Here is a 26,083-nt window from a genome sequence, read left to right as displayed (position 1 = left end):
TGCGTTGCTGTTTGAATATGAATCATTTATGCCCTAATTGCTAAAGCATGTGTACACTTAATCTCCCAAAACATACTTTGTAATGGCCCCTCAATAGTATTCTTGAATTATTTTTCCATTAGTACATGGGAAAGGAAGAGATTGATTAGCTATGGACTACTTTCCTGGCTTAGAGTGGGCTCAAGGAGGAAAAAGACAAGATTGAAAACCACTGTTTTAGACTCTGGGAATAATCAACTAAATTTACTGCATGTTTTGCAAGTAGCTTGTAAATGGCACGTGCAAACTCATTTCCCTTGGTAAATGCCTGGGAAATAAATATCCACACTTACCTTTCTCCAACCGCTACTCGGCTGCAGGCTCACTGTGGCTGGAGCAGGAAGTACTGCCATCCAACAGATCAGGCGGCAGAGTGGTGATCGGCAGTGGGGTGGGGCCGACTTCAGAGCAAAGGTTTCGGGGCAACTGTAAATATGATTGGCAGAGTCACAAACAACGCTGAGCTCTACAAACAGTGGCCACTGCTCGAAGCAATAAGTTTCTGTTCAAGTTTGTGATAATTGCTGGTTGCACATCAATGAATGGCCAGTGCCCGTACAAGTCCAAAGTGACTTGAGGAGACCACTCTGGGGTTAATCTGGGCATCCAAGTATTCGGAATCCCCCAAAGCTGGCCCCAGGCTGACTTGAGGCATAATCACTCCCCTGTCCATCCCACTGAATGTTACTTGTATCTACGTTATAGCGCTGTGTTCTGCTTTGCTTTGTAGTGGTTTATAAGGGTCTAACTTCCTTGCAGACTTTGTTTCTTTGGAGCAGGACCAAGTTTTACCCACCTTTAGGAGGCAGCTTGGCAGAGGGCCAGCAGCAGAGGGCCAGGGGATCAGAGAAACCTGGAGCGAATCTTGGCTCACCAGTGACTGACTAAATAAATGACTTATACAAGGAGTGATACCCAAAGGTGTTGCCAGTTTACATTTATGACTTAACCCAGAGACTAAAATAGTTTCAGATTACTTCCCTACCCGCTCTCATAAATAGATAGATAGATGGCTGGCTGGCTAGATGGCTAGATGGCTGGCTGGCTGGCTGGCTAGATAAAGATATCTATCTCAATCATTCTTTCTTTACACACACACACACACACACACACACACACACACAATCAGCTCTGCTTCTTTCTGTAATTGCCCTCATTTTCTCCTACTATAAATGAGCTTCCTCCATACAAGTGGTGGCAGTGGTTTCAAATACTTTGATTTCTTTAATTTCTGCTCAGCAACTCAGAGGGAAAGAGGACTTCTCTTTCTCCATATTAGTATATATGAGCCCAAAGAAGTCTCTGATTAGCCATATCTGGGTTATATGACCACCCTTGGGAGGGGAGAAGGGCTTTGTATTGGCAGTCCCACCAGAATCTACTGGTGCAATGGGGAGAGGAAACTCCCTAGAGGAAAGGGTCTTTGTAAATGCTGTTAACAAAAATAAGAATTGAGGTGTGTGTGCGGGAGGGGTGGGGGGGAGGGGGGAAGGTGCTGAATTTGGTCAGACAAAATAGCAGCCATCTATTTCAATCAACAGGATGCTATATGTAAGGCAACAGGGCCTGGTACCAAAATAGACATTAAACTGAGCCACCCATGTCTTCCATTTTTGGCAGCTTCCAGTCCCTCTGTTCTTGGTGTCTCCTACCTCCTTTCTTAAGTATTTTTGTCCCAGGCACACCCAAAGTTACTTCTGGGACTGTAGGGAAACTGCAGCCAAAGGGGACACAGAGGACCCTGCCCTGCTTGACTCCATCCAGGAGCAGGAGAGAAAATATGCTTTCATTCTGGAATAGAAGGAAGGCTCACAGGGAAATCTGAAAGCTGCAGTGGTAAAGGAAAGTGAGCAGAGAGGCCATTATCAGGCCTATTCTCTTAGTGCTTGAGGAATCGTGAGCCGGGGCACAGCAAGTCCCATCAAAATTAGTGGCAGGATGGGGTGCCTGGGTAGCACAGTCAGTTGAGCGGCTGACTCTTGATTCAGGCTCAGGTCATGGTCTCACGGTTCTGGGGATTGAGCCCCGTGCTGGGCTCTGGCCTGGCAGCACAGAGCCTGCTTGAGATTCTCTGTCTCTCTCTGTCCACCCCTCCCTTGCTCACTCTCACCCTCTCTCTAAAAAATCAGTAAATATGGGCGCCTGGGTGGCTCAGTTGGTTGAGCGTCTGACTTCGGCTCAGGTCATGACCTCACGGCTTGTGAGTTTGAGCCCCGCGTCGGGTTCTGTGCTGACAGCTCAGAGCCTGGAGCCTGCTTTGCTTCTGTGTCTCCCTCTCTCTCTGCCCTCCCCTGCTTGTGCTCTGTCTTTCTTTCTCTCTTTCAAAAATAAACATTAAAAAAATCAATAAACTTTTTTTTTTAAATTACAGGAAAAAAAGAATTAGTGGCAGGGTTCAGGGAAGGGCCAATAGACTGATAGGTGGGGTTTCCTTTCTCCTTCCCCTCCTCCCTCTCCTCCTGCTTCTTCTCTTCTCTGCGGTTTTTCCACCGTATCAGGGAACTCAAGGCAGTGTTTCTCCCCTTGCCAGAGGCTCGGCACAAAGAGTGCCCCACTCAAGGGCTGAGGTGTTTAATCAGGAAGCAGAGAGTGATTTAACTCAGGCCCAGATAAGGCCTGGGGGTGGAGGGCATGCCAGGTTTCAATCCAGTAACCTGCACGGTGGGGCTTTGCTCTGAGTCCGTGACAGAGAAGACACCTATGGAGGAGGGGTTGCTGACAGACCCAGGCTTGGGTTTGAGCAAGTTGACCCTGGTGACAGACTCAGAGCCAATGGGAACCATTTCCCCAGCACTAGGAAGAGTCAACACCTACACAAGGGTTTGTACTGAGTCCTTGATGATTTTCTGTTTCTGGTTTTGTTTTTGTTTTTCTGTCGGAAGCACACTCCAATAAGACTGGAAGTGCAGAGAGAAAGAGATAATATATGGTTTCCCCAGTTCTCGGTCATAGCTGGGGGCTGAGTGATGCAGGAGGTTGGGGACAGGAGAAAGTAAACGATGGAAGTTTAAGGACCCCCTCCCAGGCAGCTGTGATGTACAGAAAAGAGAAGGGATGTGGAATCAGGAGATCTGAATTTAAAGTCCGATTCAACTTCTTACTCACTGGGTGATCTTGGACAAGTTACTTGGCTCCTCTGTGCCTCAGTTTCCTCATTGGAAAGAATAGAGACAATAATATTTCAAAGGGTTGTTGTCAGGACGAAAAGAGTAAATACTGCTAATGTATTATTCCATTTCTCTGGGTCTACTAACTTCCTCAGGAAGCTGGAGAATGTAGTTGTTAAGGGCTTCGACGGTGGAATTTGACAGAGCTGAGTTTAAATGCCCATTTTGAATCACAAATAGAGGTATTTACGTCTGGAATGATCAAATACCTGGGATTTGCTTCAAAATAATGCAGGAAGTGGAGAGCCGGCGGGGTCTCACAGAAACCAGACTGGCCAGAGGTTGATAATTATTGAGGCCGGGTGATGGATACATGGGGGTTTATCAGAGAATCGCCCTACCTTGTATCTACAGGCGGTCTTCACTTTGCATGGTTCTGATATGCATGGATTGCGGTTGCCATGGTTTAGTTAGATAACAACAGTCCATCCACAACACAGTTCAAATTTCGGTTACCGCGGTATGTTAACCGTGAGTAATTGCGTAGAGCACACGTTCTGCTGCCAGCTCTTCAGTGCTCAAATCACTGCATAAAAAACCGACGCATGTCACGATCAGTGAGCTGTCACATCACTTCTTTTAAAGTCTGTCGCTTGGTTGTTGGTCACCGCCCATCTGCTGTTGGGCTCATTGACAGACAGGGAAGCATGTGCTGAGTTGCCTGCCTGTCCCCTAGGAATAAACCCACACGACACTGTTGTACAAAAATGGATGATCGAAAGAGAGCATTGGCCGACAGAGATGGACATGCACCAGAGACATGGAAAGTGATAATACTGAAAGTGAAATGGGAGATCACGACTGTGGGTATGTTGGTGTTCCCGCCACCCGAGACTACAGATACAGCTGGAGGATGTCGGCAAAGGCAAGCTCAGGGACATACGTGCTTGTGACGAAAAGGATGATGGTGTCTGAGAGGAAGTGACACCAGGAAAATGTTCACATGGAAGGCACTCTGGGAGGTGTTTCACAAAATGGAAAGTCCAAATGATAAAATGTTGGAAACTGATCCAATCTTAGCAAGGAAGTTGACAGTTTGCCAAGGCATTAAAAAAATGCTCGGTCTGTGTTGTATGTTACATGAGGAGAAGGCAAACACTGTTCAAACTACTCCTGATATGTTTTTTTTTTTTCAGAAAGACATAAAATACTTTTCTTTGTGATGTGTCTAATGTTTTAAGTTGCAGGGTACTAAATAAACATTAGCATTGCTTTTTTTTTTTTTTCATGTCCCGATACATTTACAACTGACAGAGAATTTTAAATGTTTTGACAAAAATATTTGAAGGTCAGGGCATCTGGGTGGCTCAGTCGGTTAAGCGTCCCAACTTCGGCTCAGGTCATGATCCCACAGTCCATGAGTTCGAGCCCTGCATCAGGCTCTGTTCTGACGGCTTAGAGCCTGGAGCCTGCTTCAGATTCTGTGTCTCCATCTCTCTCTCTCTCTCTCTCTCTCTCTCTCTCTCTCTCTCTCTCCGCCCCTCCCCCACTGGTGCTCTCTCTCAAAAATAAATAAACATTTAAAAAAATATTTGAAGGTCACCAAACAATTGTAATTTTTCTCATTGTTTACAAACATCCCTTTGCACGGTTTCAGCTCTCAGGGCCGTTTTAACAGTCCTGCGCACTGCCGTGAGTGAGCACGTTTTCCATTTAGACATTTTTCAATACTGAATAGTTTTTTTCTCATCCCTATTACCCACTTTTTAATGCAAACTAACTTTCCTGTGCCTCATCTGTCAAATGGGAACAGTAAGAGTAATCACTTTGCTGTGTTGCTGTGAAGTTTTAACAAGTTAACGCCTGTCGGATACTCAGCAGAGTGAACGACGTCAGTAAAGCATTTAATGCATGTCGGCCGCTGTTCTGTTTATTCGCCTGGACCAGAGACAGATAAAAGACACTGAGAGATCACCAAGTATCACTGTGTTATAATAATCACCACTGCTACCGTCAGATGTCTCTCAGTCGTTTCCTGTTTACCTACTTCCTTAAAATGCTGCCCGGAGTACTACGCAGGAGATTTCAGACATTTTCATTTGGATGTTTGAATGTTACTATAGACCTAACTAATTTCCTGCCTCCTTCCTCTGAACTGCATTTCCCCTCCTGTGCTCTGGATCCAACACTCTTAGCCTCTGTATCTTTCAAAAATGCATCTGTCATGATTCAGCTCCTTGACCCTCAGGTACCACAAGTGGCCTTCTCCTCTAGTCTCCTGTAGCATTTTGAATCTCTCCTGTCACTCTTTGCTTATTTGTTTGTTTAATTACTTATTTGTTTAGAAAGAGAGAGTGCCTGCACATAAGCACAAGTGGGGGAGGTCAGAGAGAGAGAGAGGGAGAGAGAGAGAGAGAGATAATCCTAAATAAGCTCTGCGATCTTAGTAGAGCCCGACGTGGGGCTCGAACTCAGGAACCGTGAAATCATGACCTGAGCCGAAATCAAGAGTGGGACGCAGAGCCGACTGAGCCACCCAGGCTCCCCCCTGCCCCCCGCCTCCTGTCACTTTTCATTATGAGCAGATTACAACCCTGTCTCCCCCTTTCAACTGTAAACTTGCAGAGGGAGACTGTAATAGGAAAATGGCACCGCATCCTTTGTGCGATTCCCTGACACCACCCTGATTTTCACTCAGGTATTTACTTTCTGGCCTATTAGCTTTGGGGAAGGATGACTCTACTCCCCCACCCCAACCAAAAAGATGGGATTTTATTGCCTAGAGGTAGTTCCTGTTGTGCCAAGGCAATTGGTTTAGGCTTAGGTTTCTGAACCAGTCAATGCATGACATTTCTTTGGATGTGGGGATTGGTTTTGAAAGGAGCACATGGTCCAGTTGGACCAATGAAAAATGGAGTTAACTTTGCTAGGTGCTTCTGGGAAAAAAGTGTCTTTGCTTTTAAAAGTGAACCTCCAGGGGCCCCTGGAGGACAGTGGCTCAGTCGGTTAAGCATTCGACTCTTGATTTTGGCTCTGGTCATCATCTCACAGTTCTGTTTGTGAGCTCGAGCCCCGCATCTGGCTCTGCACTGACAGTGTGGAGCCTCCTTGGGATTCTCTCTCTCCTTCTCTCTGTTCCTCCCCCACTTCTCTCTCTCTCTCTCTCAAAATAAATAAATAAACTTTACAAAAAAATTAAAAAAGAAAAAATGAACCTCCATGGAAAGCTTTCCTCTCTTTGGGAAATCCTGGCCTTTAGAAGAGCTGTGTCACAACGTGGGAAGCCAACCTGAAGATGAGGTCAGTACGCAGAGGGAAGATGACCCAGGAGCCACTGAATTAATCCAACACTGAAGCCTGAACTTCTGTAGACATGAGCCAAAAAAACATTACTTATTAATTGGAGCCTCATTCTCTGGAACTTGCCACGCAAGGATACTGAACTGAACTTTATCTTCAACTTTGTATCCACTATAGCGTCTGTGATATGGCAGGCAAGAAATGCTTGTTGGGTTGGATAAACTCCTGATCCTCGTACAGTTCCCTTCTGGCTCTCTGCATCTTGTCTGTAGAGCAATTCTCCTCACACAGGTCTCTGAAATCTCCCCTCCTCACCTGAGCTTCTGATTTGAATAGTTGATTTTTCTAAAACTGAAACAGAGCTGCCTGAAGTGATGGGAACGTTCTTGTGTATCCAGTCCTGCTCTCTCTTGGAAGTTCTTTGATGAACACTGGCAAATCTGAACTCATGGACTCTCCTTTTTTAGACTCTGGTCTGCCACTTTTTAGATTGCAATTGTAGTCACTTCAAAATACTTTCATGAAACGTTAACTGTATTACTTCCCAGCACTAACTTTGCAATCACCAGAATCTAATCAATCAGCTGTCTGCAAACTGCATTTTAGGGTAGGTTGTTGTTGTTAAGTATTCAATCACCAAACACTTGAGTTGCAAAATCCCACACTATGGAATGACATAATTTTTAGAAAGTTTTCTGTTTATTTTCTTCATCTCTGGATATGGATTATTAAGAGCTTTGTTGTTATTAAGTAACATTTCTTAACTTAAATATATTGTCCTTTGTCTAATTTATACCTGTGCCATCAGTTATTGTTTTATTTAATTTTTTTAATTTAAGTTTATTTAAGTAATCTCTATACCCAACATGAGGCTTAAACTCACAACTCTGAGAACAAGAGATACAATGCTCTTCCAATTGAGCCAGCCAGGCACGCCTCATTTTTTTTTTTAAATGGTACTCCCCTACCTTAGGGATAGTAAATAGGCCCAGAGATTAGCACTGATCCTAACACAGACACCTGTAGGCCACCTAGAAATGGTTTTGCGTGAGAGTATCATCCAATCACATTGTCCTATACTATGCTTGGGCAGATAATTAGATCATCTCTCAGACATTCTGAGTATGAACCATAGATAGGGAAATGCACACTGAGGAATTAAAAAAATTAAGCTTAATCACATTAAAATTAAGTACTTCTCATCACCATCAGGAGACCAGATAGTGAGTGAAAAGATGAGCCCCAAAGTGGGAGAAAATATTTGCAACATTATGTAGTAATTAATTGTTACATAAAAGAATTCCTAAAAGTTAATATGAAAGAGATAGACAACCCAATAGTTCTACTCAAAAGTTTTGAATAGGCACAAAAGGGCAAGTCCAGATGGCCAATAAATAATATAAAAAGATAGTTAACCTCATTAGAAGTTGGGAAATGTGAATTAAACCCCAACAACACAACGTTATGCCTCTACCAGTTAGACAATATTAGAAGATCCAGAAATAACACATCAGACAAGGGTATGGGACAAAGGGAACACAAATACACTGTAGGAGGGGCTATAATTGGCACAATCACTATGAGAGTTTGACATTACTGAGTAATGACCCATTAATTGTACCCCTAAGAATCTACCCTAGAGAACTCTGTCCACTTGTGCACCAAGAAATATGTAAAAGAATGTTCATAACATAATAACAAAAAAACCCAGAAACAACCTAAATATCTATAAAAGATAGAATGGCTAAATTATGGTGTATTCTTACAAAGAAATACCATCAGCCAATGAAAATGACCAATAGCTACATGCAAACAATGTGATTAATCCCAGCTGGCAAGAAGTGGTAAAGAGTATGGAAGAGGTATGTCCATTGACCTTCGTGGATGATGGCTTTGCCTTCTTGAGGTTATTCTGCCATCTATTTTTCTTCCTGGCAGCATTTGAAGTGAGCTCTGGATTAAGCCCTCTTTGGTGCCATGCAAATTTCACAGCTGGCTTCCTACTGGGGCATATGTCAGAGACTCAAGGCCAAGGGTTTCTTTATGCCTTGAAGACTTAGAGACTTTTTTTTTTCTGGACGAGGCTTGTTTCTTTGGCAATGTAGAAGTCTAAAAACCGTAAAAGCTTCAGTCAGTTCCATGAACCAGTCACCATTCCCAAAGTTCTTTTCTGAACATCGTTCGTAAAGCTGCTTTATTTCTTTGCTTCCTTGATTGATCAATAACTCTCTCTCTCTCTCTCTCTCTCTCTCTCATTTTAATAGTGGCTACCTTGAGTCCATCTGAAATGATAGGCTTCAGGGTAAATTCTTAGACCCTTAGTCTCACCTTTGCCACAGGCCTGGCTCTTGGTTCGGCTAAGAAGTATTAACTGACCTTTGAAAAATGCTCTAGACAACTATAGTTTTATCTCTTCTTGTTTTGGGTAGAGAGGCAATTGACTTTAAAGATCCCTATTTCTGGGTTCGTGGCGGTCTGACCAGTGTTTGCCAGCACTCTGTTGCAGTGTATTACTAAAAAACAGGAAGGAGCAGCCAGTATATACTAACAATGTGGTTTTATGCAACGACTTCATGTAGATTTAGGGGCTTAGGCAATTGGTCTGTCCTTCAAATAATGGCAGGTGACAATCTTGACAAGTTTTTGCCCCAGCATAACAAAGACACTGTCTCTCTAGTAAACCACATCAATTATCTTATCTCCCAACTGCTAAGCCAATGCCACATATTTTTGGTTTTTATAATAACAATACCATACTTTTGGTACCAATTTCTGTATTCATTAGGGTGAGGTTAGTTTGCTCTAACAAAGAGACCCATCAAAAATCCCATGCCTTAGAGAAGACAGAAGTTTAGTTCTTTGTCAGGGGACAGTCCCAGGTGAGTGCTCCAGGCAGTGGGGGGCTCTGATCTACCTGACATTTAAGGATCGAAGTTTCTTCCATTTTGTGGCTTCTCCATCGCCTAGGCCTTGATGTTGTCTGCATGGTCAAAGGTAAGTCATGACCTTATTTGGATCCCCGTGTGTGGGAAGAGGGGAAAGAATAAGAACGAGGCACAGCCTGTTCACAGGTAGAGGCCTATGGCATACGGCCCTTCTGCTCACAGTTTTGGTTTTTTTGGAAGAAATTTAGCCACGTGGCCATTATACCAAGGAAGGCTGGGAGATGTGGCAAGGATAAAGGAGAGAACAGATATCAGTAGGCAATTGAAGTTATATTATCCCCAAAATTTCCATCTGGAGCCTTCAAGTTACTTTTCAGCTCTGAGAATAGAATGAGATTACAGATATTGATCATACACTCAGAGCTACATAGAAGATCAGAAAAACAAAAGGAAATTCCCTCGTGTATATTATTAGCTGAAAAGCTGAACAATGTCACAAGCATTTTGCTGAAATGCTGGGCCATTGAGATTTTGAATAATATCTAGCAAGCCAGACATAGTAAAAGAAAATAATTAATTCATTATTAGTAATTGAAGATACCTAAAATTTCATAGATAGGCTCTTAGAAAGTTGTATTCCAAGAAAGAAAGAAAGAAGAAAAAGAAAGGGAGAAAGAGAGAAAGAAGGAAAGAAAGAGGAAGGAAGGAAGGAAGGAAGAGAAAGAAAGAAGAGAAAGAAAGGGAGAAAGAAAGAAGGAAAGAAAGGAAGGAAGGAAGAGAAAGAAAGAAAGAAAGAAAAGAAAGAAACAAAGAAAGAAAGAAAAAGAGAGAAAGAAAAGAAAAAAGAAGGAGGGAGGGAGGGAAGAAGGGAAAGGAGAGAGAAAGGAAGAGCCTACAACAGTGCCTGGTATAAAGTAGGTCCTTAAATGTCAGTTTCCCTCTCTTCTGTCATATTTATTCCTCTCCGGCGGCTGCCTCGGTTCACCTAAAAAGAAGGTGATGTGATGCAGAGGGGGCTGTTGCCTCCCAGAGAACCCAAAGACTCAGAGGGCAAGGCAGCAGCACCGAAGTTGCATTCAGGGTTGCCCACCGGGGACCAGTAGCCTGGCCACCATGAGGTGGGGGTGGCCAATATAACCCCCACGGAGCTGCTTCTCACTCATGGAGGCCTCTGCTGGCTGGCAAGCCTCTCCCCTCTCCTGTTCTCCCCCGTCTGCTCCAATTCCATCTTCTCAAGCCACTGTCTCTGCCTTGTTGTGAAAGACCTTCAGCAGCTGGGGCCAGAGGCGGGGGAGCTCGCCTAGTGCGCTGTGCGCAGCCGCGGCCTGACTGGTGGGGACGGCGGCGATCTCCCAGTGGCCACTTGGGAGGTTCTTGTTTGCTCTGTCAAAAAGTTCAGGAACGTGATGCGATAGATTTTTCCAAGCTCAATGAGGCCAATTAAATAGATATCTCTATTCCTGGACGTTTGAGTAAATTCCTGTCTGGTTGTGTAATGGATTCATTCACGTTGAACCCAAAGCCCTGTGTTGAACTATGTCCACTGTCAGGAGGGGGCCGGCCACAAGGAGAGGAGGGAAAAGGACAGGACAGTGAAGAAACTGCCATCAGAGAAACTACCTGTGAAAGCATAAGCACGGTATCATTATTTTGAGCTCTGTAAAGCAAACACAAAACATACACCCCAAAACCCCCACGAATCGACACCAGTTGTTCGCAAAGCCTTGTGCTAGGGATGAGAAAGAGAGCGAGAGGAAGGCCTTCGCTTTACAGCCCGTCAGGCAGACAAGGACAAAACAGGGAAGAAAAACTTGTCCCAAAAGAAATGATATTAGTGAAGTAAAACAGCATTGCTGGTGTGCCAGCACATCCGTGTGAAGAGACCGTGAATGAAATGAGTCCAGGAGAGAAATGCGTTGGTTTAATGATTCGTCCACAAACGCTTATTAAGTACCAACCATGTGCCATCCACTGTGACAGGGGCTAGAGACACAAAAACAAATAGGACGCAGACCCTGCCCCAAGGCCCTTCCAAGACAGGTAGCTTGGAAGACGAAGCAGGAATATGTCATCAGAGCTCTCACCGACATTGGTACAAGGTTCAGGCGAGTCCAATGAGGTGGGGAGTCTGTGGGCAGAGCCAAGAAGAGGCTTTCGAGAAGGTCTAGCAAGGGTGACAGCAGCAGTGTATAGGGAGCAGGTCCAGGGCGAGATGCTGCGGTAGCTGCTAGCGGCTTAGGAACCCAAGTTCCCAAAGCATCTGTTTCTGTGGCGTGCCATTGAAACCTGGAGAGCGACAACACCATGGGAAAGGTGCACGTTCTGGGGGCGAAGTGATGTGGGGAACTATTAAACGGTCTGAGCGAGTTGAGCAGCTGCTGAACAGCCCTCTCCCCTCATCAGCGCAGCTGGTTATGAGACAGATGACACCTGACGGGCACAGAAACCACCTTGATGAAGCAGAGAGCAAGCCGTCCCGCCAAACCTCCTTTTAGGAAGTGTTACCCTAAAACTGCCACTCTGGAGCAGACAGAAAGGGGCTGGGAGATCCCCATGGACGAACCTAAGTTGGAAGACTGGCCCCTTGGTTAACAGATGGACAAAACACCGTATTAGTTCAAAACTTACTGGTTGCCAGGAATAGACGCTCAAGCTAGTGTATGCAAAAAGGGTCAACTTAACTTAAAGACAGAGGGCTGTCTCTTAATACTGGAGGGCAGGAAGGCATCCAGGTCCCAGGAAAGAACGGAGCCGTGGAAGTGGTGACTGCTTACCAGGCAGCACGTGGTGCACTCTCCTTGTCTCTTTTTCTCTGCGTATCTGATTTCTCTGTCTTTCTGTCTCTTCTGTTCTCTGTCTCAGCATAACAGAATATGGCCACCCACAGTGTCCTTGTGTCTGTTTTACAGTTCACGGGAAGCTTAGATCTCTCCTTGGACACAGTTCCGGATGCCTGGGGGGAGAGCTCGGACTCAGCTGAGGGCAGGAGAGCAGGGTTCATGCTAAACAGATGGCTGCTGAGGCAAGGGGCAGTTCCAAGGTTCGTGGGAGTGAGGCAGGCACGCCAAAGGATGTCGGCCGTTGCTCCTCCTTCCTCTGGACCCTGATCCCTGAAAATAATAGGCATTGCTCTACCTGGTTACTGACTAGATATGTGAAGCAACTACCATATAGTAGATCCTTAGTAAATGGAAGTGGTTACAATTATAGTAAATATAGAATGTGATCTATTTTTAGGAAAGCCCAACCCAGGAGACTGACACGCAGCCTTCTTTCCTTCACCAGGGCTGTTCACATTAACACGAAGCTATGGAGCAAGGCCTCTCTTCCTTTGCCTCCCCCCCAACTGTGCCCCCCAGCCTCTTATTTCTCATCTCTTAGTTGCAACTGGAAGGTCTCCCCAACTCAAGCTCTCTTTGCTATTACAAATCAATCATTTACATTTTGGGCCCCTGCCAGGCCCACAGGTACTCATCTGTAATGACAGTATTTAAGAATGTCAAGTTTATACAGTGATTATATGTCTTTCCTCTTTTATTAAACTTTAAACCTGTGGTCTGAGGGGCACCTGGGTGGCCCAGTCGGTCGAGCAACCGACTTCGGATCAGGTCCTGATCTCACCGTTGGTGGGTTCAAGCCCCGCGTCGGGCTCTGTGCTGACAGCTCGGAGCCTGGAGCCTGCTTCGGATTCTGTGTCTCCCTCTCTCTCTGCCCCTCCCCCGCTCACGCTCTGTCTCTGTCTCAGAAATAAATAAGCATTAAAAAAAAAAAACAACTTTAAACCTGTGGTCCGAGAGACCACATCTTAATACTCCAGATATTGTCGTGTATCTATTGTTCACTTGATGATATTTGTTGACTTATCATGTTCTCGCAGCAAGGGCAATATCCACTTATAGGCTCATTAGAGGAATCTCAAGAACTCATTTATTTTGGGCCACTGCCTTTAGCCAAGACAAGGCTGAAGCTTCCTAAATAAATGGTCATATGTTTTATTTTCACTCCCATGTAAGCCTACGGTCATACAGCCTGGGATTTGGAAGGGATTTGGGAAGGGTCTTAGGTCAGGCACCTCCTCAAGGCAGAATTTCTCTCTCTAGGAACCCTGAGACATGGGCATCGGGTCTCTACTTGCCACAGGGAGTTTATTACCTTGCTGGGAAGCTCATTCCAGCTTTATTCTTTTACAACCTAGAAAGTTCTTCTTTGTTGAAGAATCTCACATCTGCCTTTGTGTCACTTCCATAAAATGTTCCTACTTCTTTAGGACTAATGCTAATGCCTCTTCCCCATGGCACCTCTCCTTGCATTTGGAATGAGGGCTCAGGTCACTGTATCATGACTCCTCTAAGCCTCTTCAACCCAAGTATACTTAAATCCTTCTCCACGAGAAACAGTTAGAGACCCTTTGTCTCCCCGTTCACGCCTTCATATGTTGTGTTTCCCTTTGTGAATCTTTCTTAGAGTTCAGAATCCAGCACCGCATGTAACACTTCAGTGTGGTCTGATTGCTGAGGGGAGTAGGATTAGGACCTTTGTTCTACATGTAGCTGCTGTGATTTTATTAATGCTGTGTAGATTTGAGCTAGTGTTTTTCTTTCTTCATATTCTTCTTCTTCTTCTTCTTCTTCTTCTTCTTCTTCTTTTGGTAGAACTATCATAATTTTAGCTCATATTCATTTTAAATCTTCATATATTTTTTCAAAATATGGAAATTACTGGGGCGTCTGGCTGGCTCAGTCAGTGGAGCATGTAACTCTTGATCTCGAGGTTGTGAGTTCGAGCCCCATGTGGGACGCAGAGGTTACTTAAAAATGAAATCTTTTTAAAAAATATGGAAATTACTCTTTTTTATAAATGTAACATACGTTATTCTGGAAAATTCAGGGAGAAAAAAGCAACACGTGAAAGGATAAATAAGAGAATAACAACCATATTGTAACCATCCTCTTAAAGATAACCATCATTTACATCTTGGTATGTACTCTTCCACACATCATTCTCTATGCATAAACATGCATATGCATACATGTCCATGCATGAGCGTGCACACACACACACACACACACACTGACAGACATGGAGGTAAACCTCTGTGGTCAATTAGAGATGGCTGCAAATTCTTTGCCGCTCCTCTCATTGATAGGTGAGGTCTATTTCCTCTCCTCTGTGTCTGGGCTGGGCCTGAGTCTGTTTTTTGTTTTTTTTGTTTTTTAAGTTTATTTATTTTGAGAGAGAGAAAGCAAGAAGGGGAGGGGCAGAGAAAGAGAGGGAGAGAGAGTATCCCAAGCAGGCTCTGTTTGACATGGGGCCCAAACCCACGAACAGTGAGATCATGACCTGAGCCGAAACCAAGAGCTGGATGCTTTTTTTTTTTTAACATTTACTTATTTTTGAGACAGAGAGAAACAGAGCATGAACAGGGGAGGGGCAGAGAGAGAGGGAGACACAGAATCCGAAACGGGCTCCAGGCTCTGAGCTGTCAGCACAGAGCCTGACGCGGGGCTCGAACTCACGGACCGTGAGATCATGACCTGAGCCGAAGCTTAACCTCAGGTTAAGCCTGAGCTTAACCCTGAGCTTAACCGACTGAGCCACCCAAGCGCCCCAGCCAAGAGCTGGATGCTTAACCGGCTGAGCCACCCAGGCGCCCCAAGGGATAGTTTTTTGGGTTTTTTTTTTTAACAGCAATAGATAACTGAAACAATTACATATAATGACAGCAAATGTTTCTACAGTATTTTCTATGTGCCAGGCACAGTTATAAATCCTTTATACATATTCACTCACATAATCCTCACAGTAACCCTATGAGACAAGTACTATAATTACATAGCACTGTTCCCATTTTACAGATGAGGAAACTGGGGCACAGGGAAAGAAGAAGCTTGCTCAGGACCACATAGTGAGTAAACGGTAAGGCTGGGATTCGAACCCATGCAGTCCATTAGGTTCCAATGTCTGTGCTCTAATCCACCATACCCGCTGCCTCTCTGCTGCTTTCTCTCATTTTAGATACTGTGAACAACTTTCAGTGTCAATAAATATCAATCTGTAAAATCATACTTAAGGGCCACATGTTGAAATCTGTTGAAATCTCAATTTGAGCATCTAAAGTATTAGTAATCTCTTGCAATTCTGGGGTCCTCTTTGTTGGATATATATGCTACTGAAGTCTTCAAGTTGATAAAATTTGTTGACTAAATCAGAGTTCAGGAGTGAGCCCTCTTGAACCCAGATGAGATCTCCCTCCAGGATAACATCATTTGACAATACTTCGTACAGATTATTCAACAATGTTTTGTTTTCTCATACACCGCCTCCCAGGCGCAGGCTGGGAGATGTGCCGCATAAAATCATGTGGGCGCTTGTTAAAATACAGATTCTCAGGCTTTGTGCCAGACTCCCTCATAAGAGACTCTCTGAAAATGGAGCCCAGGAATCTGCCTTCTAGTAACCCTTCACACATGATGCTGGTAACAGCTAGATTTGGGAACCATTGATCTAACCTCCCTTTCTCCTTTTCATCCATATTGGTAGCTCCATCAAATCCCATGCCAAATTCCACGTACAGTAGGCCTGTGGGAATACTCTGATAACCATTTTGAGAGATGTCCCAGCTTGGCTGTTAACCGGCTATGTGATTTCATCTCTGGACTTTTTTCACCTGTAAAATAAGGAGGTGGGATTAATTATTTGTGGGTGCCATGGTGTGCCCACACATTCTTTCTTCAAGACTGAGTCACTCATTCCCTCAGCTCTTGGGAGTGTTGGCTGCTGACAGTTCACAGGTGGTCCAAGGTCACACCTCGTCCGGGAGCAGAGCCTATATCCCTGACTGGTTGATGAGGTAGACAGACCCAGCCCCCTAGCCTCAGGGTGAGCCAACTCTAAAGAGCCAGTCTATGGGGCGGACCTGAGATTTTTTGCATCTGCATTACAGTTCAATCCTGTTTCTATCCCCTTCACTCACCCAGTCGCCATCTCAGTCTGTTTCCTACGGAGCTGATTACCACAGTGAACTTTTGCTCCTGATTTGGATTGAATTGATAGCACAGACTCTTTTCTCACACTTTTTCAAACATCCTGGGCTCTCTGTTGAACTTCAAGGGCATTCTCCTCTTTATCCTCCTCCCATTCATTCTCCATTCCCTGAAGAAATTTTTATTGTACTCCTACTGTGTGCCAGATCCTGAGCTCAGCCTGAGCATTCAGAGACCTGGTTGTGTCTCCAATAGAGGAAAGAGAGTAAGTACTTAGGACCTTAGTGTCTCTTCTGTCTCTTTGTCACTTGTTAACACTGTGCTGTTTCCCAAACTGTGGGTCTAGCCCATCTTCTGGCTCTGAACATGACCCAGTGGGCCTTTTTATTGCCCTGGTCATGATTGGCAAGGCCCACCTTTGTAGGAGCTTTAACCTTCCTGACACCATTCTTCTGGGTTTGTGTCTCTCTTTGTATTACCTTCTTTGCTTTTGGGTTCCTTGTTCCGGCTCTTGGCAAGGGCCAACAGAAATATTTCGTTCATTTAAGATACTAGTGTCTATTTCATGGTTACTGGGATTGGGATAGTGAAGGATCTGAGGGGGAAGGATCTTAAGGTCTTCCAGAAGGGCTAGGGTAAAAGTAAGGGAACAGAGTTTAAACTGGCATCCAATAATCCATCTAGGACCTCCCTACCTCAGGCAAAATAAATCAGCCACATTTGCTGCTGCCACCCTTCTCTTTTATCACCTCCAGCAATTTCTCCCCACTCCTCTTCATGGATTTACAGCCTCCCTGCTTTCTGTTCTTCACACTCCCCCCTCCCTATGCTGTCAGTCATTTTCATTTTTCACTTGAAAAATGCATGAGACTGAGTCGTAATGCATCTTGTCTAGGGTTTATCACATTTTAAGCGTGTTCTTATACCACATTGCAACATAGGGACAAAGAATCAATAGACATTAAGAAAATAGAGGGCTCTTTTCAGCCCTTGCAATCACATCATGTCCAAGGGCTATTCAGTGAACAGATATAATAATCTAGAAAGAAAGTAGAAGATGGGGCACCTGGGTGGCTCAGTCGGTTAAGCGTCCGACTTCAGCTCAGGTCACAATCTCGCGGCCCATGAGTTCGAGCCCCGCGTCGGGCTCTGGGCTGATGGCTCAGAGCCTGGAGCCTGCTTCCGATTCTGTGTCTCCCTCTCTCTCTGCCCTTCCCCCATTCATGCTCTGTCTCTCTCTGTCTCAAAAATAAAAATTAAAACGTTAAAAAAAATTAAAAAAAAAAAAAGAAAGAAAGTAGAAAGAACCCAAACCCACCATTCTCATTGTATAGATGAAGAAACCAATGAACAGTGAAGTCAAGCAGATTTTCAAACATCCCACAGCAGTAATCACCAGAGCAGGAAAAGTTAATGGATGGTACATTTGGGGAAGGGCTTTGCCTGCAGGAGGTACTCATTTATGGATACTGCCTAAGAGTATTACTTTGATTACATACGGAAGTAGACCTATTCTTATTAGTCAGGCCTCTTTTCTCTGCTGCTTCTCCATGGTAGGTCAAGACCAAGCCCTAGATGCCCTTTTTGATTGGGTCAGGAGCAAAAGAACCCAGGTTCCAGCCCACCTGGTTCCAGCCTGTACAAGCTGTCTGACCTTAAAAACAACATTTAACCACCATATCCTTAGTTTCCCAGCCTGGTCTTGCCCTGGGTATCAGGCAAGACGAAGCACACAAAATCTCTCTGAAGGATGGAGAGCACTTTACAGCATGAAGAGCTGTTTTCCATTCTGCCTGTGCACTGGAATCCTTCATGGAACTTGAAATAGGGAGTGGGGGGTACTGGGGCTGGGACCCAGTGTCTGGGAACTCTTTAAAAAGCTCCATAAGTAATTTTGATGCACAGCCAAGCATGGAAACCACTGACAAAGTATAAAAGACAAATAGGAGAGGAGAAATAAATGATATTATTAGCCAAAAAGAAGTCTTAGATTATCTGATTAAGGTGGTTAACAGATAACCTAAAGAACAATGAAATTGCCTGCCTTTTTCAGAGCCCCCGGAACCCTAATCTCAGATTCCTTTCCTCCTCCTAGAAAAGATGTCTGTTACTTCAGTGACACTCCTTTTACCTCAAAGTACACACACACACACACACACACACACACACACACACACATCATGAGTCATCTCAACCCACCTCCATGCTGAAGTCAGATTCCAAGTAATGTCTTATATTCTTTGACCTCTGAGTAACCACGCTGCCCCTGTTCTGTCCTTTCAGGTCCAGGAAAACCATCTGATTAGGCCATGGAGAGAGTAACCCAAATCTCCACAGGGCGATCTATAAACCAGCCTGCTAATGTGTTCCCTGGGGAATATTCTGTCAGAGTCCTAGTTCCTCTTTGAAAGTAATTGAATGGCTCTGAGCAAACTGTCCAATCGCTAGGTCTCTCAGATAATTGTTGTCACCTGATCGTCACCCTCACCAAGCATTTCCTTCCCTGGAGCAGTTCTCTTTGGAATACCAGTTAAGTGTGGTCAGAAACTGGCTGCAGCAGCTATAACATTAAAGAAAATGAACCATAAGGAGAAGAATGAATTTGGGGGAACACTTCATTCAGTCCCTGAGACACCAATGGAGACAGTTGGTACTTTTGTCTGCCCAGCACATCTCTCCCCTCTTCTGGGAATGGAGCTTCATTCCTTGGGAGAAAGCCTTTCTTCCTCTGCATGGTTCTGGGTGGCTGACCAAAGTACCCTGGCTTGTTCCTCTGAGGCCACAGGGGCGGACCTGTCCCCTGACTTATAATAATAACCATAATAACATCCTACTCACCTGGTCACAACAATTGGTCTGGGGATTGTCCAAGGACTGATCAAAAAAAAAAAAATAATAATAATCAGGGATTTAAAAAAATAAAGCTGGTGGCGAAACTGTCTTTTCTTTCTGGTCAAGTGGCTGTATAACTGTGACACCAGAGCTGCCACATGAGAAGGTGGAAAGGATGAGGCTGCCATCCAGAGATGAGGTTGTGAGAGAGAGAAGGAAATGAAAGAGTATGTTTTTATGGGGTCAAGTTTTGTCTGACTTGGCATCATCTGGCAACTATTCTTTTAATGCTTTGAGTTGCCCCAAGATTTTTGCCCAAAGCCTCTTTTTTTTTTTTACTTAAGCCAGTTTGTATTAGAATTTCTGTCACTTGCAACCCAGAGTCTTGATGGACAGAAACACTGACAGCATTCCTCTCTACCATCGACTTTTCTGAAACTTCAAAAATGTGTCTGTGAATCTCAGAACTGAGTGTGTTCCTGTCTTTCCCAGATCAGAGTGTGGGATTGCTGGATGGTCACCTTGATTATTCTGGGAACTGTGTTTCCCACCACCCCCTTCCCTGAATGACTCTGGTTAGGGTGGCTAGAAGTGAAGTGGCATGAGATGGTGAGGGCAGCAGTGAAGCAGCCGCCATCTTGTGCTGAAGGCCACTGTTGGCTGGAGCTGGTGAGGGGCACAGAGGTTCAGCCAGGCTCCTGTGTGTCCCCGTTCTTCCCTGCCCCTCTGGGACTGCCAGCCCTGCTGACCAGCAGTGACCCCATGCCCACTCTCAGACATTTTGCTGCAAACTCACAGAGGCAAGAGCTGCAAAGAGCCAATCAACTCCAAAGAGTCAATCCTTCCAAAGATTCTGCATGAGCCCTGGAAGGCACCATTCCACAGCTCGACCTGCCTTGCTTTCTGTAAGCTCCACTTGGTTCAGCCACACCAAGGCTGGTTAGTGACTTCCGTGATCTTTTAGATTTTTACTCTCCCAGCTCCACACCCCCACTGTGAAAGAGCTTATTTATTATGATAAATTCCGTATTCTGTACTAGTCATAGTAGTTCTGTTTCCAGAGTTCAATTCTGAATCATACAAGTGGCATCGGGTGGACCCAGACACAGAAGCTTCCCGATTCCTTTCTTTGCTTGGTACCTACACTCAGTCCATCCATCTTTGTAATTCTCCTCCTCTCTGTTCACTACAACTCCTTCATCTTCTCCCGGCTCGCCCATGTGTTCGTGGGAAGACCTGACTCTGTTCCTGATCACCTTACCATTGTGCTATTTGCTGTCTCATGCCAATTTCCCCCCAACCTCTCTCTGACTCACTTTCACACTATTTCCTGCTCTCCCTTCCAATCACAAGACTGCAGGCAGTCTAGAGGTTTAACACACACTGACATCCAGTTAAGGCAAAGGCCAGGACGTCCTACCCAGAGGCTCCCACTCCTGATTTCCATCTAGGAAATGTCATTAAAGAACAAAAAAAGAGAACTTAATGGGTACTGTGTGTTGTCGATAAATCTTTTTAAAATGAATTAATATAGTAAAAACTATTTGAGTTGAAAATTACCAAGCAATATTTAAAAAATCAACATGGCATACTATTGGCCCATTGAACGCTGCAGGCGTGGGTTTGAAATTTCCACTGTATGGGCTCAAGGTCTCTTCCAGCTTTGTGATAATAGCTCAAAGTCCAGAACCACTAATCCCTGCCCAGCCATTGCTCAATGTGCAACCTCTGTTGAGTCAGCTGGCCTCTCTAGGCTTTGGCAAGTCTATCTGGATCCATGAAGTCAACAGAGAAAAATCTTAAAACTGTGGTGTGTCAGGCTTGGAAGCAACCTTAGGGGTTACCCGTAATTTGGAAGCTGCTTCTTGCTTATTTCCATCCAGTCCCTCTGGCAGTGTTAACCCTTCCAGCTGGAGCCATGTGGCCATGGGGCACTGTGCCACCATTGTAGGAGGAAGCCGGGGATGGTGGTTTGTGCCTCTGTTGGGACTCTGTCCAAGAGAAGAACAAGTCTAACAGCAGAATTTTCTTCATATAGAATTAGGCATCCTAAATTTTAAAAAGGATACTGTTACCCAGTTGACATGGGACATGAACAGCAAGTGAGTACTGAGGGAACTCGGACCATGCGAGAGGAAGAATAATTTATTACAAGCAAGAATAAAGCAAGTAGCTACCAGTATTGAGCATCTACAACGGGGTGTGTTAACACTTAATCTTCACAACGACCCATGAGTGAGGCTGTGCTGCCTCAAACTTACAAATTTACAAATGAGATCCAGCAATTTTGAGTAACGTGCCTCAGGTGGCACAGCTGGTAAGTGGCAGATTTGGGATACCAGACACTTTGGAGTGACCCCAACCTCTGTTCTCTTCCCGTATATAACCCTGTACCTCTATACCTGTCTCTCAGTCATAGTTGATTCAGGGTCCTTTCTAGTTTTTTGGTAAGAAAGGAATTAGAAGCCAACACATTGTATCATTATATTTTATAAATATATATATATACATATATCTATATCTATCTATCTATCTATATATACATATATCATATCATATTATATCATATCAGTGGTTGGTTGGGTAAATTTATAATTAAACAATGAAATGCTCTTTCAGTCATTCAGATTTGGTTATTCTTCCCTCTTCCTTCTTTTTGTCTATATACACTCCCCACTGTAAAACTCCTCTGGCTTTTTGGGCTACTAGGTGGATTCTGCCAGGTCATTGAAATCAAGATTGGATATCCCAACCAGGTGAGCAGGGATCTTTATTTAACTGAGGTTGGTTTGACAATATTTGCTTGGTTCACATCCATTCGTATCTGTCCTCAGGACCTCCTGGAGTGCTATGGGCAGGCCAGCAGAGCCCTGACTGCAGCCCAGAGAGGAAAATGACTTGCCCCAGTCAGTAAGTGGCAAAGTGAGTACCAAAGGCCAAGTTCCTTGACTCTTGTGTGCATGTTTTGATGTTTCTTTCATACATGTAGGATGCATTTTTACCCAGGCCTAATGCGGAGCAGGGTTGGGAGATGTTAGCCGCCCTCTCTTCAACTCTATCAGCACCCCGTCCCTCCACACACTCACCTTTTACTTGGCCATGAACAGCTGATGTTCCCCTAGTTCAGGTAAATTCTGTGCAAAGACGACAAGCTGGGTCCTCAAGCCCACCCTTTCCCAACCAATGAGGGGCCTAAGTCCTTCCTGTATCGAAATTCTGGAGCCACCAGTACATAACTGCCTCTTCTAGGAGACTGTCAGCTTCTTCCCAAGGACAGGAAATAGAACCCCTCCCCCCACCGCTTTCTCTGATGTCCCCAGAAGTATAATGTGAGCTCTGCATAGTGTAGACTTACAATGAATATTTGCTCCCGGGCCTGCTGCTGGAGTGGCCAACTATGCTCAGTCCCAATTAAGGAAGCTTGCGTATTTGAAAACCAGGATTCCTTGCATAGTCTCTCTAGGACAAGCCAGGAGTTAAATAATAAGATGAATTTCAATTTTTCATGGCTCATATCACTTCGATGCTATATATCATGGATTCCTACCCTACGCTGTGGATTCCTCAAGCAAAGCCGCCATGGGTCAGCACCTAGTTGCTACTCCGTGTTTGCTAAGTGAATGACTCAGAATCTGGATACGTGCTCCTTATAGTACCTAATAGCGTACCTAAGGGCAGCACACCTTACTTGAAAAGACGTCCGACTGTACTATCAAATAACAGTGAGTGATTACATAATGCTTTTTACCATCAGAGAGAGATAAACAAATGGAATTTACAACACAGTGTAAAATATGAAGGTCACCTCTGTGCCTTCTGCTTTTCACATTGTAGCGAGGTGACTCTTATAAGAAAGGATGGTACACATTTCAGGACGGTTGTAGACATACACTGGGTTATCTGCTCAGTTGTTATCTTCTCGGGGTACAGTTCAACCTGCCCCAACCCCCTCCAAACACATCCACTCACCACACCCCTCGGTGTGGTCCAGGCAGCCATGTTTATGCAGTGACCTGCTCAGGTTCTCTCTTGTAAGAATTTGGAATTTGAAATATAGAGACACAAAGAAAGGAGGCTGTCTGGAGAGGCAGACCCATTAGTGGCAGCCCCCCTGGAGGGGAGGTTCACACACACACACACACACAGAATTGAAATGGAATCAGAAAACTTGGTAGTTCTCAGGATTCAGTATATAGAATCTGAAAGTGAATTAATCTTTTCTCCCTGTTGCTTTCTACACCTCCATGGTAAAAATAACAATAAAAGCTTGTATTTTATTTCATATTTCGAATGATTCTAGAAGCCCATGGAGGGCAAGAATGCACTTACCTTTCTACTTCCCATAGGCTTAATGAATCCCTGACCCTCCTCAGGCACTCAGTGAACATTGATGTAGCTGAAGTAATTTGATTGACCGTATTGACAAAAACAGTGAATTTGCACGTTTCTGGGGTAAACAGTATTAAGACATTACTCACGTTTAATCACCTATCTGCTTTAACAACGACACCACAAGGATGAAAGGGAAATTCCTGTGGGATGTTTTAGTGGCTTTCTCTGCCCTCAGGCTTCCCCACTGCCTGTGTCCCCAGGGAACCCACAGGGGACACACCGTTGGGAAAGGGTACAGAGAGCAATCGGGGCCTGCAGTCCGTGGATACACCCTGAGCAGACTCTCTCCAGGCCCAGGCTGACCTTGTGAACTTTGGAACCAGCTCTTTGGGCACAGAGAGTCCAGAGGCTCCGGAGAGAGTTGAGAATGAGCTGGGGGCGTGGAGCCTGGACAGAAGGTGGGTGGGTGTGGAGGGTAACAGCTCGCCCCTGAGGACACAGTTGGCAGAGACCTTCAGTGGTTGCCTACAGGTGAGTAGCCTCCTGTCTGAAGAGTTTGTTAGTTCACTGCACTGGCCGCCTAAAGTCACTCATGAAGGACTGGGGGATGGTCTTGGTGAGGTGGGGAAGGGTGCAGAGTCAAGGCCGGCAGTCCCAGGGATCAAAGCATTCAGGGTGTGGAAACCTATCCCCCCCGCACTCCACATCAGGTGTCCTTCAGTCGGTGCCCTCGTTCCTGCCCTCTGGGAGGCCCTGCCCTGATAAACAGCTATGGAATGCCGACACACATGTGAATGTGCTTGCAGCTGAAGCTCTTGAACATTCAAATGCCTTCCCTGCTGGATAATCTCTGAAAGAAGTTGGACAAAGGAGAGGGGAATGGACCCAGGGAGCTTAAGAAATGTTTTTGTAAACCTGTATCCGGCCACACTAAATATGTATGCAATGTAGGTGGGCCTTGCACTCCGGGGGGTTTCCATTCATGTGTTAGGATTTCAGTGATAAGAAAATATATTTTTAAGTTCTTTTTCCATGCCTGTTATGTATCTTGGAAAGTTAGCAGCTGGGGAGATTTTTTTTTCCTACTGCGTCCTATTTAAAAAAAAAAAAATGAAAACAAACCTTTTGATTTTTTAAAGTAATTATGCGTACCATTTAGAAAAAGCTACCTTGTTAATATTTTGATAGACTTCCCAGGCTCTTACTTACACACCTATACATGAAAAGATACAGCTTTAAGAATATGAGATCATACCATACTGTTTCATAACCTGACTTTTTTTTTATGCAAGAATCTATAGTGAACCTATGTCCATGGACATCAAAAGATGTACATCATCATCATCAATCTTAATAGTTACATAGCATTCTATTTTATGGAGTTAGTGTAATTTGATCAATTCCTATTGACAAAACTTTATATTGTTTCCAATTTTTGTCTTACTAAACCACATTTGATGTTCTTTTATAATATCTTTGCTCTCCTGTCTCTATCTTAGGGAAACTTCTTAGAAGAAGTATAATTTTTACATGGATAGGAGAGACATTCTCCTTTCTAGAAAAGTTGTATTGATGTATATCAATACATTAATTGGCAGGGGCCAATGCATTGGCAGGGGCCTCTCAACAGCAGTTGTGTCAAAGTCTTTTAAAAATAATTTTAAGGATGCCTGGGTGGCTCAGCCAGTTAAGCATCTGACTTCTGCTCAGATCATGATCTCATGGTTTGTGGCTTTGAGTCCTGCATCAGGCTCTGTGCTGACAGCCCAAGAGCCTGGAGCCTGCTTCAGATTCTCTGTCTCTCTCTCTTTCTGCCCCTTTCAAGCTTGTGCTCTCTCTCTCTCTCTCTCTCTCTCTCTCTAAAAAAAAAAAAAAAAAAAAAAAAAAAAAATTTAAAAAACAATTTTAATTTTGTTTCTATTAAATACATGAAAATGATATTTCTAACATGTGAAGGACATAAGGACTGATAAAACATCTGTGAATTTACCATCTAGCTTAAGAGCTAAAAGGTCATAACCACCCAAAGCCCCCATCCTGCTCCTCAGAAGAATCTACCTTCCTGAATTGAGTCTCTACCAGCCCTTGCTTTTCTTTAGTTTTACCACATATGCTCATATTCTTTAACAATATATGACTTAGTTTTGCATGCTTTTTCCTCATGTAAATGAAATAATGCTTTGTGTGTGTATTCTTTGAGGACATGCTTTTAAAAAACATTTACAAGTGAAGTATATCATGCATACAAAAAAGTGCACTTATCATGAAGGTTTAGCTTGATTAATTTTCTCAGAATGAACACATCCCTAGATCAAGACACAACATTGTTAGTGCCACAGAAATGCACCTCAGCCCTGACCCGGTTACTACGTCCTTCCAAAGGGAACCAATATTCTGACTTGGAACACCATAACATTCATATAAATGGAATCAGAGTGACTAACTTCATACACTCAACTTCATGCATGTTGCTACCTGTATCTGTAATCATTTGTTGTTAGCATTGTATAGTGTTCTATTGTGAATATATCATAATTTATATATCTACCTATTGATGGATATTTGGGTTCATTCCAGTGTTTGCTATTACAAATAAAGATGTTAC

General features: G+C 44.2%; 1 protein-coding gene and 1 long non-coding RNA gene across 5 annotated transcripts in view; one reads left to right on the top strand and one right to left on the bottom strand.

Moving 5' to 3' along the window:
- The window catches only part of LPGAT1 (lysophosphatidylglycerol acyltransferase 1), a 110,509-nt gene extending 110,069 nt beyond the window's left edge, over positions 1-440 (bottom strand). The window contains exon 1 of the mRNA XM_060643898.3: positions 333-440. Coding sequence (XP_060499881.3) covers positions 333-392 — 60 coding nt within the window. The 5' untranslated portion in view covers positions 393-440. The remainder of the gene's footprint in view (positions 1-332) is intronic.
- The window catches only part of LOC132686241 (uncharacterized), a 64,077-nt gene extending 38,748 nt beyond the window's left edge, over positions 1-25,329 (top strand). For all 4 annotated transcript variants that reach the window (XR_013553260.2, XR_013553261.2, XR_013553258.2 and 1 more), the window contains exons 4-5: positions 21,981-22,068; positions 24,189-25,329. This is a non-coding gene — a long non-coding RNA (uncharacterized LOC132686241). The remainder of the gene's footprint in view (positions 1-21,980; positions 22,069-24,188) is intronic.
- Positions 25,330-26,083: the final 754 nt, after the last annotated feature.

Source organism: Panthera onca, chromosome F1, assembly GCF_046562875.1.
Source record: "Panthera onca isolate mPanOnc1 chromosome F1, mPanOnc1 haplotype 2, whole genome shotgun sequence".
NCBI classification, from domain to species: domain Eukaryota; kingdom Metazoa; phylum Chordata; class Mammalia; order Carnivora; family Felidae; genus Panthera; species Panthera onca.
Note: the sequence above shows the minus strand (reverse complement) of the source record. Positions and strands in the feature narration are given on the sequence as shown.